This window comes from Gymnogyps californianus, chromosome 2, assembly GCF_018139145.2.
Source record: "Gymnogyps californianus isolate 813 chromosome 2, ASM1813914v2, whole genome shotgun sequence".
NCBI lineage: Eukaryota > Metazoa > Chordata > Aves > Accipitriformes > Cathartidae > Gymnogyps > Gymnogyps californianus.
In genome coordinates, this window is record NC_059472.1 from 24,612,950 (window position 1) to 24,630,908 (window position 17,959).

At 42.4% G+C, this 17,959-nt stretch overlaps 1 protein-coding gene across 1 annotated transcript in view; it reads right to left on the minus strand.

Moving 5' to 3' along the window:
• Positions 1-17,959, minus strand: part of LAPTM4B (lysosomal protein transmembrane 4 beta) — a 59,880-nt gene that overhangs the window by 6,888 nt on the left and 35,033 nt on the right. Inside the window, exon 6 of the mRNA XM_050890859.1 lies at positions 11,035-11,130. Coding sequence (XP_050746816.1) covers positions 11,035-11,130 — 96 coding nt within the window. The remainder of the gene's footprint in view (positions 1-11,034; positions 11,131-17,959) is intronic.

Here is a 17,959-nt window from a genome sequence, read left to right on the forward strand (position 1 = left end):
TAGAAGTGCAAGACAGAACAATAAAAGAAATGAAGAAAGAGCAGTGCAAGCATATATAGTCACGACTGGCCCAGAATATTCTCCAAACTGTCAGAAATTTGAATGTCCAGGACTTGCTGAATTACTGGTCATGTCTTATAGTAATTTTTCTTCCACTGATTTTTCTAGCCTGCATTTGAACCCATGTTGACTTTTAGCACCTGCAATGTCCTGTGGTAAGCAGTCCCACAGCTAATCTAGGTGTTACATGAAGAAATACCTTCTTTGGTTTGCTATGAAACCTGCCACTAGCTATTTCATTGGATGTCCCCTAGTTCTTTTGCTAAGACAGTGAGCAGTTATTCCTCCTTTACCTCCTCTGCCACTCATGATTTTAAAGACCTCTACCATGTTCTCTCTTGTTCTGTCCCTCTTTCATCCCATTAAGGATTCTTGCTCCCCTGCAGTGTGGTCCGCAGTTAATTTCTTCATACTAAGAAACTCACTTGACAGTTTTGGGTCCAGGCTGAAGAGAGAGCTCCAAGACCAGGCATGTGGAGAAGCATTACAGTCAGGAGGGAGCTGACCTCCATCTGGATGAAGCTTCCTTCATGCTCAGGAGAGCGGCAGGCACTTTCACCCACCTGACCTGTGTTAGATGTTCTTCCAGATGAGATCAACTGCCCTTTAGAAGCAATTCTTATAAATAAATGCTTATAAATATCTGCTTCAGAGGTGGCTGTTTACAATGTAAATGGCTGCTTTGGTCAAATGAGTCCAGTCAAAGCAACTGTTTCTGAGGAAGTCAGATATAGCAATGTTTACAAAAAAACTTTCCCATCTTTCTTTTTCTCCTTCCCCTGCCCCCAGACAAAAAAGCCCTGGGTATAGCACCAAAGCTTCATATCCGAGCCAAATCATATTTAATATGAAATGAGAAAAGTTTTACTTTGCCTTATGCACAGATGCTTTTGCGTGAAAAGTTTGTCCAAAACGTGCTAGTTAATTACTATTTAAGGGTTTCATGATATGTTGTCTGTCAAATAAATCCCAAGAAACCTTCCTCTCAACATGGACAGGAAGTATTTTCATGTTTTGTATGTATGCATTTCCTTTAGAAACCACACTAGAATGTTTACAGATGGAGTAACTGGAAGCAGAACAGCTCAGAGATAATTTATAACCCCATTCAGTGAAGCAGGCCTCAATGCTGCAAAATCATCTGTGCAAAGTTAGAGTTGGTATGGGTTTTTTCCTTTGACAAAACTGCTTGTTTATTCCAAGCCACCAGCTCTCCAAGACACTATTTAAGAAACTTTACACGAGTTTATGGATTTCTGTAATGAAGCAGCACAATGTTTTCAGCACTCCGGATAGAGGAATAAATGTATATATTACTAGGACACAGCAATATTTAGGGATAGATTGTGATTACCCTTGCGTGGGAAGAAAATTGGATTCAGGAAGCTATTGTCTTTTTCCATCATGTGCAACCTCATAAAAGTCATCCAGAATAATGGTGTAATTACCCTCTCCATTCAAATGCATGGAGGGATAGTCCACCTCAGGCCACAGAAGTCTTTCCTACGTCTTGGCCAGCCCTCTACTGCTGCATCTTTGGTCGCGCATCATGATTTTGTACGGACAGAACATATTTATGTTTTCAATTTTTCCTTAATTTTTTTCAAAATGAGCATTTGCTGGATGAGCACATGCTTTCTCAGGGTGTACTTGCCTGCGTGTCATCAGTACTGAAGACTGGAAGTATACTTTGACTCTGTGTAACTAATCGTTGATGTGTTGTCCTGAGTGCAGAGACTGTGGCAGAGCACTAAGATTTTGATGGACTTTTAAATTACTAATCTGCATCTCTTTCTAACCTTATCTCCTCTTACGATCACATCATGTATCCCACTCAAGAGTTAACAAAACAGGAACATAGGAATAGCTCACATGGGGCAGCCAAATTGTTTAACAGGACTGGTTGTCTCCCAAGAGCGGGGTTATCACAGCCATGCTTGCATTACAGATATTGCTGGAAAGGCTTCTGTCTTATCTTCATCTCACCAGATGGACCATTTTTCCCTATCTATATGCCTAGGGACATGGGGTGACGCAATGTCAGTCTTTGAGCACCACAACAGAGAGATGGGCCAGTTGTAAAGTTTGGAGGTAGATTTTAAAGTCTGATCATAACTTTTGGGAGCAGTAAGATCTGGGATTTTGAGATGATCAATCTCCAGTTCTGTCTTCCATACATATTTTTCACTAATTTTTATTTTTATACAAACACATTCTTTTGGTATCACTATTAAAAAGTAAGGCATAATATTGCCATATTGCCAAATGCAATGTATTTAGGCATTTCCTAGAGAATGATGAAGGGAAGCCTTTGTTTATAACCAAATTATTATAATACTGTGTTAAAACTGCAAAGGACTAGTGTCATGAAAGGTGATGAACTGACAGCTTGAAGGAAGTGTCTTACGTTTATATAAAAATCCATTAATGTTAGTAAATCACATCTGTAAAGCACCTGTCAACCGGAAACTTCTAAATTTGGTACATGAATGCCCACTCAGCCGTGTTCTTTCTGCAGTTGAGTGTTTGTCACAGAGTTCATTTAAAGCAGACCTTGCTTTCCTCACTGCTTGTAAGACAGAGGACCAAAACCACAAGTGCTGTGCAGTTCAGGACGGACCACAGCGGACAGTCCTGTGGCCATAAAGTGTCCTGAGGGACGCTTGGGAAGAGTGCAGTTGCTCTGTGGGAGCCATTAAAGTGAATTGAAATCACCAGACTGAAAGAATGGTCCAGAAATCACCAGAAGCCATTAATAACCTCAGGAAGCCGGACCTTTCAATTATTGTCACACCCTCAGCAAAACAACCGCAGCTGGGTGCTCCTCCCTGGTAGGGAGCCCAGCATTGCTTTTGCACAATCTCTAAGAGAACAATGCCACCTGCTGAACCACCAGCTGCAGCAGCTCCCTCCCACCTAACTGAGGGTTCTTTCTGCATCTGCGTAGTTTGTGGGTTTGGGTAAGTTTCGCAGAGAGGCTCGGGGCTGGAGGGACTGGGGTGTGTGAGGAGTTCCTCCTCCGCTTGGCAAAGGCCGGGCTCGCACTGTGCAAGGGGATGCAATGCAAAGATAGCAGATGAGCTAGCGCTGGAGCTGAAGGCAGGACCGCCTCTGGGAAGAGCAGTTCTGCAGAAGGGCAGGGCTTCTAGTGTGGGCCAACTGTATGGCTATAAAGCCACAGCACGGCTAACTGCTGCTGGCACTTCTCCTCTTGCACCCTGCTGCATTTCCCTGTTTGAGCAATACCTGCCTGAGTGAATTCAGGCCTTCCCCATCCTTCTTTGCACAGTGTAACTACGACTTGAGCCTGACCTGGAAAATTCACACATGGCTCAGCTTGTACACCCATATATCCTTGGCAACAGGGATTTAAGTTGTCATCGGCTTTTGCCGCACTGATACATATCCTTGGAATTATACTGAAGACTTTGACTTGTTTTTTGAAGCCCAGAAAACAGCAGCTGCCAGATGGTAATGAATCAACCCTGTTAGAAAAAAAGAGTCTGTAAAGAAACACTGCAAATTTATAAATACTGTGGTTTTTCCTACATTGCAACACTCCCAATTAGTGAATCCAAAAAGATTTGGAAGATTTAAATTACACATTCCCATTTCATGTCTTCTTTTTAATCTAATTATGAACACTGAGAACAGATTTGTCTATTTCTGTTACAAATCTCTTACTAATTGTCATGTATTAGAATAATTCTGGTATTTGAGCTGCAAACATAAAACCAGTTTTTGTGTTTAAAATAAAAATCTACTGGGGAAAATAGATAAACATGTATATTTTGATCTTGTAATTTAACTTGTAAGTAACTTTAATGACTGTAATGACAAGTGAAAATGTTTTGGAAATCTTATTTTTAAACTTAAGAGGGTATTTGCTCCAAATTGACACCATTAATAGCCTGTTCCAAACAGCACAGCTGGGTTCTGACAGCAGCTACCTAGTAATAGGTGAGACCTATAACAAGAAGTGTGATTAGCAAATAGCACTAAGCAACAGAGCAAACAGACAGCATGAAGCAATTCAGACCACAGGGAATGCTGGATGTCAAGACAAAATCCTTCCATAAACAAGGAAGCAGTGGAAGAAAGAGCTGAGTATAGATGACAAGATGGGAAAGTTAAAAAAAAAAAAAAAGAAGAAAAAACCATCTCTTCAGTAAGATTAAAGGACAACTGACAAGGGACGGGACTTCATTGCAGGTAGAATACGAAATGCTGGAGCAGCTGAATAGTTGTTTGTTGGCAGATGCAGACTGTCATAATTTTCTGCAACTCAAAATCAAACAGAAGAGGAGGAAGTGCACATGTTGCACATGCACACTAGCAAGACATGAATGCTGGCATCCACGTCAAGCCTGAGCCCTTTGAAGATTAAAGACATTGCTCTGGGAATGTTTATAAGTGCAATTCTGCAGAAAAACAGATCCAGCATTTAAACCACACTCCCAGGTCTTATGTAGACTATTGCGTGTGGTTACTAACTAGTCACTCCCTTTACTTCAAGCACTGGGTAGTTCTGCTTATATCCTTTTTTTTTTTCTTGCCCCTGCTTCTTCTTCCTCTTCTCTGCCTCCCGTTTTACCTGCTTTCCCTGTTGCAGGTTTTATCAGAGAGTTTCCACTAGGGAAGGTCAGAGCTTCTCTGCCTGGACTCAGTTGGAGGCCCTGAGAAGGGCTCAGAGAGTGAGTCATGCCAGGGGTATTCATTTGTGGTGTTCGCTCACTTTAAAGTATGATCATGGTTACTGGAAAAAGATACCTCTGATCTAGTGGCCCTGTAATAATGTTATGCATACAAACTGCCACGCAAGACCAGCTACCTGGTGAATATTGCCAAGTTTGTGGGATTTTTATGCCACATTATGGAAAATAAAGCAGGATTTTTCTCCAAGTTGTGTTCTACTCTGACATGTACCATGACCCTGGAAATCAGAGGTCCCAAAGCACCTATCAATCAGAAACAAGAGCTCTTGTGCATGGTTTGTCTGCCTCTGGGCTCCATCTCACGCTTCAGTCCGTTTAATTGGCATGAGTCCAAGGGTCCTTCTCTCTGTCCATAGCCAAACTAATTACCTTCCACACATGTAGAATAACACAATAACACAAAGAACGGCTCTTCCAACCTTACCAAAGAATATTCTTCCTCTGCTCAGAGGAATCGTCCAGCAGGAATGAAAGACCTAACACTGCACTTCTCAAATAGGTCTCCTATTGCTTTGAGAAAGGGAGAGCAAACAAAAGTGTTGACAGATTAATTACAGGCTACTTAGTTGATGTCATGTCCACAGAAGGAATGTATCTGCATTGAAAAAACAAGTAACTTATTAACCATTGTGGATAAATGTTTGTCAGATAGGATCCATTGGAGCGATTTGATAAACTACGTAAGGATCTAAATCCCACTTTGAAGAGAGATTTACAGCTTTACATTTTATCCCCACTGGCAGTATGACCGGAGATGAAACTTCCATTGATTGGCTTCAGTGAGAGTTAAAAATAAACAAAATTAAATCCTCTGGCTGTCCAAGAGCACAAAGGAGCTATTCCTGCTCCGGAGAACAAAATGTCTAACTTCGGGTTATCTTCTGCGCTCGTATGGTGGCAATTTTTCCAAATTGGATGAACATTTCCATGGTACTGCTGTCACAGTTTAAATTAGTGTAGAAAATTAATGTTCATCCATGGTGTGCCTGAGCAGTTGGCAGGAAAAAGCAATCCCAGATTGGGAAAATAGAAAAAATAATCTTCAGGTTACTATGGTTCACTGCAGGGGACCCACCTTACTGCCACGCCAAAATCTCCTACAGATACCTCCAGAAACTGAGTGGGGAGAAGTATTGGAAAAACACTTACAGGAGGGGGATGATACCACATCCCTAAGTGACTCTGCTGTGACTAAGGTACACAGCTGGATCCCCAGGTCCTGGCATTATCAGCCCCTGCAGCGTAAGAGGGTCACATCTTCCCACCGGCTGGGGTCCAGGCCATTTCCCTTCCCAGCACCAGCTGGTCCCCTCACCCTATAATGCAGTCTGTTCATGTAGCCAAGCCGGGTACATTCATGTGGTGTCAAACTTCGATCAAGGGCCACGGAAGGAGGACCTCTCGCCTAACAGGGGCAGCAGGAATATCCCGTTCACAGCCTGCAGTGGGGAGGATGTCCGCTTGTTCCAGATGGCACACGTGCAAAAAGGATGGCTTAAACCACTTACACTGAGGGACAAAAATGAGATTATCTGGTAGCCGGTAACTGTAGCTATCACGTTAGTTACAGTTCAGATCTGTGAGGATTATTTGTAAGAACCAGTTTGATCAGGGGGAACTGACTGGAAATTTCTATGCTGGGAATTTCCCCCCCAGATCAGTTCACACTTAAGGTGTTCTCATGGCTTCTAGTGGTATGAAAATTAGGCAGCAGAAAGGCAGAGACACAGCTGAATATTTTTTCAGATAAAGTATTACTGAATTGGGGGCTGGTAACAGAGAGGGGTCTGTAGAGAGGATCTCACGAGGAGTGTGAGAGAAGGTAGGAGAGTGCCAGCAACTGGCGTTGGCAGAGCAGTCCTGTATGAGGACAGAAAACACAAAAGCTCATCTCTTGGAAGGACGTATCAGTAGATTTCCGCCATGTGACCAACCAAGAAGAAGATGGATGAATACTGCTGTTGAGACTTGTACACTCTCAACATGAATTTAGAGTCATGATGGAATTGCTTTAGATAGAAGACGGGGAAACTAATTGTGAGACCCACCAAGGACTTCCTGAATGCAGAGAGCCAAAGAAATAGGAACAAGAAGCAGGCCCGCATGGCTGCGCTTAAGGAGTTATCCGTTCTCCTAATCGAATCTGGATGTGATGTGTAAGTGTGCTTACACACCTTGCCAGTGGTAAATTAAGAAATGCAGTAAAACAAAAGATAATCTGGTTATTATTTTCAGAACAACTTTCTGGACTGGAGAACAAATTATATACAGTCACAGCTTCTTATTCTTTTGAACCAAATCCTAGTGCTCTATATTAAAGAAATTTCCTTCTTTCCTAAGAAAGAGACCTGTAATCCAGACATCTCAGGAGGGTTCACAGCTGCTGCAGCCAGCAAGAAACTGTGGACCCTTCCTATCTCTCGTGCCACAGCATCCCAGCTAGTAAGGATTTGATTGTTCTTCTTGAGAAAAGCTCAGTCATTAATGTCATATTTCCATTTAAATTGAAACTCTTAGATATATTTTTCAAGGGTTCTGAGCAGGTAAAATGGGCAACTCCTAGTTCAAAAGTCAGAAGAGGGAAAATAATGATGTTTATGGAGGTATAAGTAAATTTCTATTTATCTGGCAATGGAAGATCCAAGAATTTGATTTTGCAAAGATGTCAATAGACCAGAGATAAGAATAACTATTGTAGCTGACATGCCTTCTCTTACAACAGACATAGGTCTCCCTTCAAAAAATGGCACACAACAATCATCAAGTAATCATAGCACGAATGCAATTGTTTATAGCTATTTAATTGTCTGCAATTAGAGTTATTAGAGGACAGGGGTTTACCCATTCCTTTTCCATTTTCAGTACAAATCCTGCAGGTATATAGAATTTTGAATTCAAGGATGAATTTGTTGATGATTTGTTATTGAAGGCAGAGATTTCTTTTTTCCCCTGAGTGCAAATTATAATAGAAATAAGGTATACATTTCATTTTTAAGATATGTTTTGAAGACAGCTCTCCCAAAAAATTGTAAGACACAGTAATAAAACATTTGTAGTAATAAATTTCTTAGCTTCATTGAAAACATTTATGTAACTGCAGAAAGATTTTGAATTTCTAATCATCCCAATACATAAACCAGATCTTTTAAGTTTGGCAGTAAAATAACCCATACTCTAGCCCATATCTAAACTCCATTCAAAATGTTTTTTGTAATAGTGTCTAGCACTTGCAAACCTAATAACTTTAAAAAAAAAAATCTTGTGTGTAGAGTGTAGAAAAGATGCATTAATTACTACGCAGTACAAGGGATATTAGCAGGTAGCAGCTGGGATCTGATCTCAGATTGTGAAAGTGTTGGGGTATATTTAAAACTTGTTACTCTAAATTGTAGCTATTAATTATGCCCAGTCCTATATTTAAGCTTAATTTTCACTTCTATTTGTACAGATTGGTATTCTTTCAGCTAATGCTGATAAGTATATATCAAAAAAACATCCCTGAAGACAAGAATATGCCCTGCAGATATGACCTGCAGCTCTGTTAGAATTCAGGTAGCAGGTTTGATTCTAAAAATGACACATTTCTTTCAAAGCAGAGGGCAGAGATTTTTTAAGAAACTTGTAGTTTATAATTTAAAGGCATGTTGGCGTGAAGGAGCCCTGCCGAAAGAAGTTTCCCAGTATCAATAAAAATGAAAAAATATCGTTCTAATACAAAAGTACAGTTGAGTGTTGGAATATTATACAGTTCAACAGACAGCAGTGACCTATCACAGCATTTCAAAATTTCATGAGGTTTCTTCAAGAGTCCTAAACTCTCAAAGGTCCTCAGCACTCAACTTTCAAAGCCCTATTCTTCCTCACTTCATTTTGAAACCACTTTTTATCCAATTGTGTTGAGCTTACTTTTTTAGTCATGTGGAGAGGGGTTTTTGCTGATGTCTCTCAATGTAGACGTAGAAAAAAAAATCTTTTTGAGTCTGTGATTTGGGGCGATGAAGGGAGGGAAGAACAATCTTCTGATTCACAGTGGAGAATGATGAGGATTCAACCCTACAAACTGTTGTTCCTTGCTGAAGCTCAGCAATGAGCAGAAGAAAGAAAGAGGCTGCTCAGGGGCACATCAGCTCCTCCATCACATTGCTGAGTGCACCGTGCTGGTGGGTGTCTATGGAGCTCGTCAGGGAAGGATGTGCAAGAAATGGAGACCGATTGTGTCACCTAGGGATGAAGGAGCTCATCCTGACTGGAGAGAAGCAGTCAGACATGGGTTTGAATGAAGCTTGCCTCCACCCCAAATAAATAATTCAAAACCCAGGCTGTTAGTGACTGTCTCTCCTCCTGCCTCTCTGGCTGGGCCTGAGAAACTCTTCCCCAGCAGCATTGCTCCTGAGCCTTTCTGTACTCCTGAACAAGAATTTTTTGGTGAATTTTTGGTTAGCTGATAAATTCCCAAACAGCTCTTTCTATAGATCCTGATCTAACATCATCTCATTGAACTTAGAAAGAATGACCAACAAATTCATCATACCTGAAAGCAAGAGATTCTGACCATATTCAAATTAAGGAGGTGTAAATATTGAGGAAAGAAGAAGAGTCCAATGGTCAGGGCACTAGCTAGGAATGCACAGCCTTTCTCAAAACCTGCCTCTGCCGTAGCTGTCTTGTAAGATCAAGATAAGCAAAGTTAGATTAAACTCTCAGTGCAAGAATATGTCATCTGTAAATGGGATAAAAGGGCTTTCTTTCCTCACAGAAACACTTACAAGTGCTTTAAAGATGAGGAGGCAGCTCAGAGCACTTTGGTAATTACTAAATACAAAAGTACCGAGAGGAGTTTTGGTAACCAGGCATTTCTGAAAACCAAAGTCTTTTGCTTTGTAAAGGCAGCAGTGGAGCAGGTGGTTTTAATGTAGCTTTTAAAAAGCCTTGGTAAGTTTAGTTTCCCAGATAATCCAGCTGACACTCTCCCACCACCGAGCCTGCCAGTTCTGTGGGTTGTAGAGTTAGCAATGTTTGAAGCTGAGTTACAACTACTCACAGGCTGAACAAAAGAGCTATCATCAAAATTACTTCACATAAACTCCTGGTTTTACTCAAAGTAGATTCCAGTAAAGAAAGTAATAATACTTCTTAGCTTTCAATAAACCCATATTTTTATAGCTAAATGTCCTGGTTGCCAGCTCTGATCATAGTCCGTAAAACTTCTTATGCTTTTCCTAAAGCTCCAGGTATTGAAGACAAATAACTATGCAAGAGTTACAACTTTCATGTAAAAGTAGTAATAGTTTTCTAAGCCCTTGTGGCTGCACAGGACTCACTCATTCCAGTGGTTTAAAGCCGATGGTCTAATACCTCAGCGTGTGGAGACCACCCACAATTAGAAAAACCTAAGGAAGGCAATCCTGAAATTTTACCCAGATGATCCAAAGGACCAAGTTCATGCTGCTCTCTTTCTGTTATATAAATGATGTAAAGACCCTCGTTACATAAGCCAGTGGAGTCACCCCGGGGACTGATTTGGCACAGTGCCCTCCGTGTGTAGCTTGGGTGGCACCGAGCAGCTCCACGGAGATAACTGCTGCAAACAGAACTCGCTCTTTCCAGGGACTCTTTCTTCTCGTATTTCCTCAGTGCCTTCTGCAACAAGCAAGACATTGCTTAGCAGTCATGCCCTGCACATACGCATGTCAGCACTAAAATACTATGAAGTGGACTGACACCTTCCATTCTTTGAGGTTAAAATCTGTTTATTCATTTCTTTCATGTCAATCCCATCGTGCTCTGGGAGATGAATCACTGAACTTTTGTTGCCTTTTAGCTCCTCTCTGTGAGTGTGTAAAGCACTACATCGGATGTGGAGTGTCCTAAATCACAGTTTCTACAGCTAAATCCACATTTCACAGCAGGTGTAGACCATGGCATCCCTAGGTCCTAATCAGTCCCTTCACTGTCCAGATCATCACACAACTGGAGAGCTCAGAACTGGGGGTCATTCCTGGGGCCACGAGGTAAGCTGTAGTTTATGCTTAACAGATTCTTTAACAGATTATATGCATAAAATAAAACCAGTATTTTAGCAATAAGTGTGATTTGTAACCATAGCACACCAGTCTGTTGAATCTCAAGTCTAATCATAACCAACAGATGAGGACTCTCAAAGGAATTAAGATGGTTAACTAAGGAGTCAGAAATTAACATAAAATAAAGCTATTAAATGCATAATATTAGACAAATCTTTGCGATCTAACATCCTTACCGCAGTGTCATTGGTGGTAATGTACACCAACACATCCGAGTTGTTTCTGCCATTAATGTATCGGTAACAGTTCCACACGCAGCTTATCAAGTAACCCTGCAAAGGAAAGAGATTTATTATTCTGTGCAGAAAATAAGCCATATATGTTTTTCTGTTAGAGCATTTCTATTCTTATATAAATAAGAATATGAGCCTGATTGAAAGAAGCATGGGACAGTCACTTTGCTGGTTGTAGTGACTGTAAGTATGTGTAGGGGCTCTGGGAGTAATCCAACACCGTTCCTGATACTGATAGACTTGGGGTCGTTCAGTCTTGAGAAGAGAAGGCTCCAGGCAGACCTTACTGTGGCCTTTCAATATATAAAGAGGGCTTATAAAAAAGATGGAGAGAGACTTTTTACCAGGGCCTGTAGTGACAGGACAAGGGGCAATGGTTTTAAACTGAAAGAGGATAGATTTAGATTGGACATAAGGAAGAAACTTTCTACTGTGAGGGTGGTGAGACACCAGAATAGGTTGCCTAGAGAAACTGTGGGTGCCGCGTCCCTGGAAGTGTTCAAGGTCAGGTTGGATGGGGCTTTGAGCAATGTGATCTAGTGAAAGATATCCCTGCCCACAGCGGGGGGGTTGTATTAGATGACCTTTAAATGTCCCTTTCAACCCAAACCGTTCTGTGATTGTATGGTTCTGTGATTATGGATACTTGTGTTGCACTATGAGTCGCTCCATCTAGGCACAGATACTGCAATCTAGATCTATCTGAATGAAGTTTACTATTCCAGATATTTAATGTTAGAGCATACTTAATGTAGACTAATTTTTTTTTAAAGAAACAGTTTCTTTGGGCCTGAGTACAGCTAAGTACACCTGAGTACAGTCATTTTGTGTATATAACCTCCGTTTTACTTATATAAGCAAGTCATATTTGCTGGCTTTCTTTCTTACACCTCTCTAGAAACACAGAGAGATATGAGTTCAGTCAGACACTTCATTACTGTGCATGGGATACTGCATACCAACAGGGGTGAGTTTTACAACATAAAATGAAGGTACAAGTTACACTGTGACAAAAAAGAGACAGTGCTGCAGATGCAGAATGTCTCAGGGACAGCAGCAAAAAGTAAACAGAAACCGGTTTTGGGTTCCTCCATGGTAAGGATGTTTAAATATCAGCAACTGGGGGTTGGTAGTATTAGAAAGTGGAAGCAAACCCCAGTAAAAAGAGCACAAGCACACTGGGGACTGAAGAATCATCAAGCAGATTACAGGAAACCCTCCTTGTCTTGTGAGTGGAAGTCTGGCCAATACCTATGTGATGGTCATATATATCACCTGCATTGTTTCAATACTCTCTTTCACTTAATCTGACATTAAATAAATGTATTGCATATGACTGGAATGGTCTGGGGTCTTCCTATTCTTGCCTGACTAGAGAAAATTGCCAGTGTAAAATTTTTTATTGAAATCTGAAATTATTTCTGACCTTTTAACCGTTATTACAAATACTTCATTTTTTTTCAGTACAAAGCAAAAAAACTGTTCTTGCAGCAATAATCCTACCGCAGGATCATAAGTTTCACTGGTTTTGTTCTTGGAGCTCACTTGGCTCTGGGTAGGGCTGCTAGCTGGCAAACAACTAGTTGTCTCCACTTTTTTTTTTAACTGGTTGAGCAAAGTGCTCAGATCCATCATCTCCTTCACCAGCAGAAGAGATTCCAGTTTGGCCAGCAGAGATGAGCAAAGTGACTGGAAGGAAGACAGGAGGCAGTAACACATGTGGAGGAGGAGGAGTCAGATCCTCAGTATGCCAGGGACAAGGCTGGTGGGACTAAGCAGTTCCTTCTGGAGCTTTCTGCTTCCCACGTAGTCACACATGACAGTGATGAGGAGAGCAATGTGTTTTGATAGTGCCCAACTTATATTTTCACTTAGTAGGTTCTGCACAGCAATTCTTTCACAAACCTAGCGCGTGCAAATTAAACTGCCAGCGCTGATTGGATTTGCATGTGTCTCACTCTGAGTGAGTCATATTTTTGTGACTCACTTGCACTGATGACCTTCCAAAAGCCTCTTATCCTTTTGAGCTGCCCTGTGCTTCCTCTGTCTCCAGAGCTGTCACACACGAGCTGTGTTTTTCAGGATGCCACATGATTCACTGATGCCTCACTTACAGATCAGGAAGCATTTTTTCCACCAGGGCTGAGCTGGCTGAAATCCAGTACGTTTGCTTCCTCTTCTTTATGGCATGTTACAGACCCTGGATGACTTGGAGGTGTCGCAGACTTTGACAATACTTTTGACCATCAAATGGGGAGAGCAAAAGGCTTCTGGAGTGAGCTGAGTGAGACTGGCTTTACAGCCCGAGCTGTGGGCTGTGCAAACCTGCCCCAGGCTACTGAAACAAGTGGAGTAAAGGCACATACATGGAGAACTGCATCTTTTCCAGAATTAAATAAAATGCCATTGTTAATTATAAACAGTAATAAGTAGTTCAGTAGCTTTCAATGCTCAGATACTATGCACTGAGAAAGACAAAAGAGCTAGTACAGAACAGAGACTGAATACAGTACACTTCTGTGGGGACACAGCCTGTCTTTATAAGAAACCCTTTACATTAAGCCTACCTATTTGCAAACCAATTTCTATACTCCTTCTGTCAAAATCCAAACTGAGGGAAGCCCCGTTTCAGATAATACAGTCTTATCTGGAGAAGCTAGTGGGAGTTTTATTTTTGAATGCTCCCGTTCCATTACATGTGGTGAATAAAACACATTTAACCCCACAATGAACCCCTACAGCTCTTCCAGCTCTGAGGTCTGGCTCTAATCAGCCCTGCTCCTGCATGCATGGGCTGTTTCTCAGTGGGTGAGGTCCGTTCCAGCCCTTGAATTAAAGAGATCATCAGCCAGCACACACCAAGTAATTGGGCCCAAGACACTGACCCACATACAGCTGAGAGTGGCGGCAGCTCGGAGCATGTCCTTGTCCAAGTGCTTTGGACATGTGCTGCTGGCCTGCGAACCGTGAGTCATGGAAACTCGTTTTCCTCAACCTGTAACTTATTCTTTAAACTTGTTCCTAATCATTGTTTTCTAATGATGCTGCTGCACCATTAAATGGGATTGCTGATTCAATTACTAATTTTTTTCCTGAAAAACTTGGCTGAGGTTTCAAATACTGCTTTAAAATATGTGGCTGGACACACAGTATATAAATATATCGAATTTTCTCTCAGGAGACCAATGTTCACATTTGGAATAGGCCCTATGTAAAAGGCATTAAGTCACTTCAGCCTAATCCACCCTTAGTGATATTCCCGCATACCACAGCACAGGCTGCTGACAGACACCTTTTGGGGGGGGGCAGCCCCAAGTAGCCACCATATGAAATGACGAGTGCGCTAGAAGGGCTGAATGTGGAAACAGGCACCGTGCCTACTTCTACCAGCTTTCAGTCTTCCCCTTTGAACGGTGGGAAATGACTTGAGCCCCTAAGGAACTGAAACCCACAAAACTGTATAACCCTGCCTCTCACCGTTGTTATTGCATATGCACTTGTTAAGCAGCATAACAACAGTAATGCGCTGCACGACTTCTGCTCATCAGACGCATGCCCGACCAGCCGACTGACCAGCACCTTTGTGGAAATTAGAGGCTGCTGTATTCTGCTGTTTCTTGTAACACAGCAAGGAAAAGTCTGTGCCATTCTGGGTCACAGCAGCCCTCTGGGCAGCTCTGTCGCTGGCAGGAAGCGCAGGGTGAACGCCGCAGACCTGACAGAGCCCCCTCGGGTTAGGAGCCATCTGCACCGAGTCCCATTTTATTCTCCAGGTGCTTTGAATTTTCTATTTACAGACCTGGGCTGGTCTTCAGTAACTGGTGAAAACGAGATAAAGCTTTCTATGCAAACTGAAATTTATATGAAGATTTCAGAGGGATGCTAATAGCAGACCAGTTGGCCACATGTATATTTCACATGTTGGTGCTGCAGAAGGAGACACAATGGATTGCTGTGCTGATGAAATCTGCAATTAAATCCGTCCTCTCAGCACACTGGAATGTGTATCTTGTGAGTATAAAAAGGCTGTACAAGAACCACTCCTTATAACCGCAAAGAAATGCTGTGTTTGAAAAGCATTAATGATGTCAAACCAAACCACTGGCCTGCAACATTTTAAATGGCACCTTATACGGGCCAGGACATCATCTGTTGGCTCACAGTCACACATACTGGGGTGTGCAATTTAAAGCAAATGACCCCTGCTTTAGAGATGCTTCTCCTAAAGTACCCTGCCACCGGCAAGCTCAATGCTGCGACCTGTCCCAGGCTTTCGCGGAACAGGTGGCTACCTCGTGGCTCTGCGTTAGCCGTTCCTGGAAGTGGGGATCAGAGCTTGGCTGTTGGGGCTGTGTTCATGGTCCTGACCGGTGCTCCATCGCCCCTGCGGGAAGGTAGCAGACACCGGGGCGATGTGCTGCAGGTCAGGGTTGCCCCTGCCAGGAGGCATTCCCCTGGGCTGAGACACAAAATCTCTCAGGGCGAGCACAGAACTTCTTTCTGCATCACCCTTTCCCATCTGCTGAGGACACCAGGACATGTAGAGTGGTCTCATCTCCAGGCTCGACACCTTGTACACGCAGATTATAGGCATATTATGGAGATCAGGGTTAATATACAGTTTGCTGAAGACCAGCCTGTCTCACTGAACTGGAATACCTTTCGGCTGCCCCACTGGCAACTACCTCTTCCTACCTCCTTTCCAGAAAAAGAAAAGCCAAAAAAGAAGAGAAGAAGAGGCCGTACTCTGCAGCTGCAGAGTGCTCAGGGCAGCCTGGGGGAAAGGTCTATTCTGGTTGTGTATGTGCTCACCCGAGCCTAGCTCATTTGGGCCTGGGGGGCTTCGCCCACGGCGGGGAGGGGGAGGTTGAAGCCTCAACCGTTCTGTCTCAGCAGCTGGGGCTGGCGAGAGGAAACCGAGGCCCTGTTCCCCAACCAGCTGCAGAGGAGGGCGCAATTCGAAAGCCACTGTGTTGGCTATATGCCATTTGAAGTCCTGTGTACATGTATATAAATACATTTGTGCTGCTGGATGTCCTTCCTCAGCCAGATAGGAAACATCTATGTTTCATGGTATGTAACTCTGGTTCAGTTTCTAGACAAACACAGTAAATGGAATAACACATTTTGGTCTACTCTGAAAAAGATTCTGCGTGAAACCTCCTGAAATATCCATTAGCTTCTTCAGATCCAAGTAAATCCTAAGGACTAAAAAGACAAGTGCTTGTGTGTGGTTAGCTGGCTCGCTTTCTTACTACCCTTTCTTGTCCCCCTTCCCTTTTCACAATCCCATGACTGCAAAGCACAAAACCACCATTTAATACTGCTGTATCTTGATTTCTGCTCAATAGTGTTTTCCTTTGCGTGTAGCTTCGCCCAAAACAAAAGTGTCATGATGCCAAATGTTTCTGAGGAATTATGTGATGCTGTTTCGTATTTCCCGCCAGCTGAATGCAGCTTTTCTTACTGTAGTTTTTCCTAGGTTACAGTGTTTTGGTTTCTCTCCCTATTTCTAGTTGAACTCCAGAGGGAGAGGGAGCTCAGGCATATTTTTATGCACAGTACCTTTTCAGTTTCAGTATATAAATGTGGTACCATCTGTTAAGTCTATCAGTGATAAAGTGTGATGCATCTGATAGTGTCCAGCTTTCTTTTCATGCAGCAGATTCCACAAATCTGCATAGCAGCTCTTCTGGAAACACGAGAAATTCAAATGAAAATGCTAACTAAATGGAATTTAGCATGTGTTTCTGTGTGAGTCATATTTTTGTGACTCATTGGCACGATAATATGTTGCTAGAATGAGCATTATATGAGCCACATATACTCTTGGAAAAAACATGTGTTAGCCACTTTAAAACAAAATGAGTCTTTTGCACTATTCATTTCTTAGGTTTCTTTTTTCTGTAGTAAGCATTTTTGCCATTCCAATTTTAGTTGTATTTCTTTTACAAGCTTGAGACTTCCTTGCCATACTTAGTCAATGAAATACCAGATCCACCTGAGGTAAAAACAAGCTAATGCTTGCATCTGAGAAATTTAAAGAGCACATCCCTTGTGGCATCTGACAGATCTACATATTTATTACATTCATACATATTTCTTAAAGGCGCAAACAAAATCAATGGTACGGCTGTGAACATACACAGCCAGAAGGCTAAATTGTATTTCTAAATCACAGAAGAAAAGTCAGTATCGCTTCCAACAGCACCTTAAAATACCCTACCTGTTTTTTTTTTTCAATTTTGAAGTAGCTTCAATAATCTAATCAACCTCTTTTTTCACAATAACTTTCCCTGTTCATCTTGTCAAATGTGTTGTCTGGAAGCAACATCCCTGGTGTCACTGTGGCTCTGTGGGACTTCTCTAACCTAATGCGGAATTGCTCTGCAGAGAAAGAGCAAGAACTGTTCTGAGATAAAACCCAACACGAGAAATACAAGAACGGCAGCAGGGCGCTGTGAGAAACTTGCAGAAGGGTACAAGAAGAGGGCAAACATACCAGCATACTTTCCAAGAGGTTCAAGGCTCAGGGGACTGGTTGAGCCACAGGTGGTTGTTTGTCATGCATTGATTTGTCTGATCCTATTCTGGGCTCCTTTTGGACTTCTGCCCCACACAGCAGGTGAGGGCCAACCTCGCTGGACCACGAACCTGGGTGCAGTGGTTTCACATGAGCCCTTTGCGGCTGCGCTGGGTGATGCTGCATCTTGCCCTTCGTCTGGTACCTGCCACCTCCAGCCCTCTCACCCATGAGGTTTGCATAACAGCAAATAAATCATCACTCCCTGTGCCCTTTTGCTGCCTGGTGTGACAGTCCTTTATGTTATCCCTCCCAGGAGGGATTGTTTGGATCTATTTACCTGCT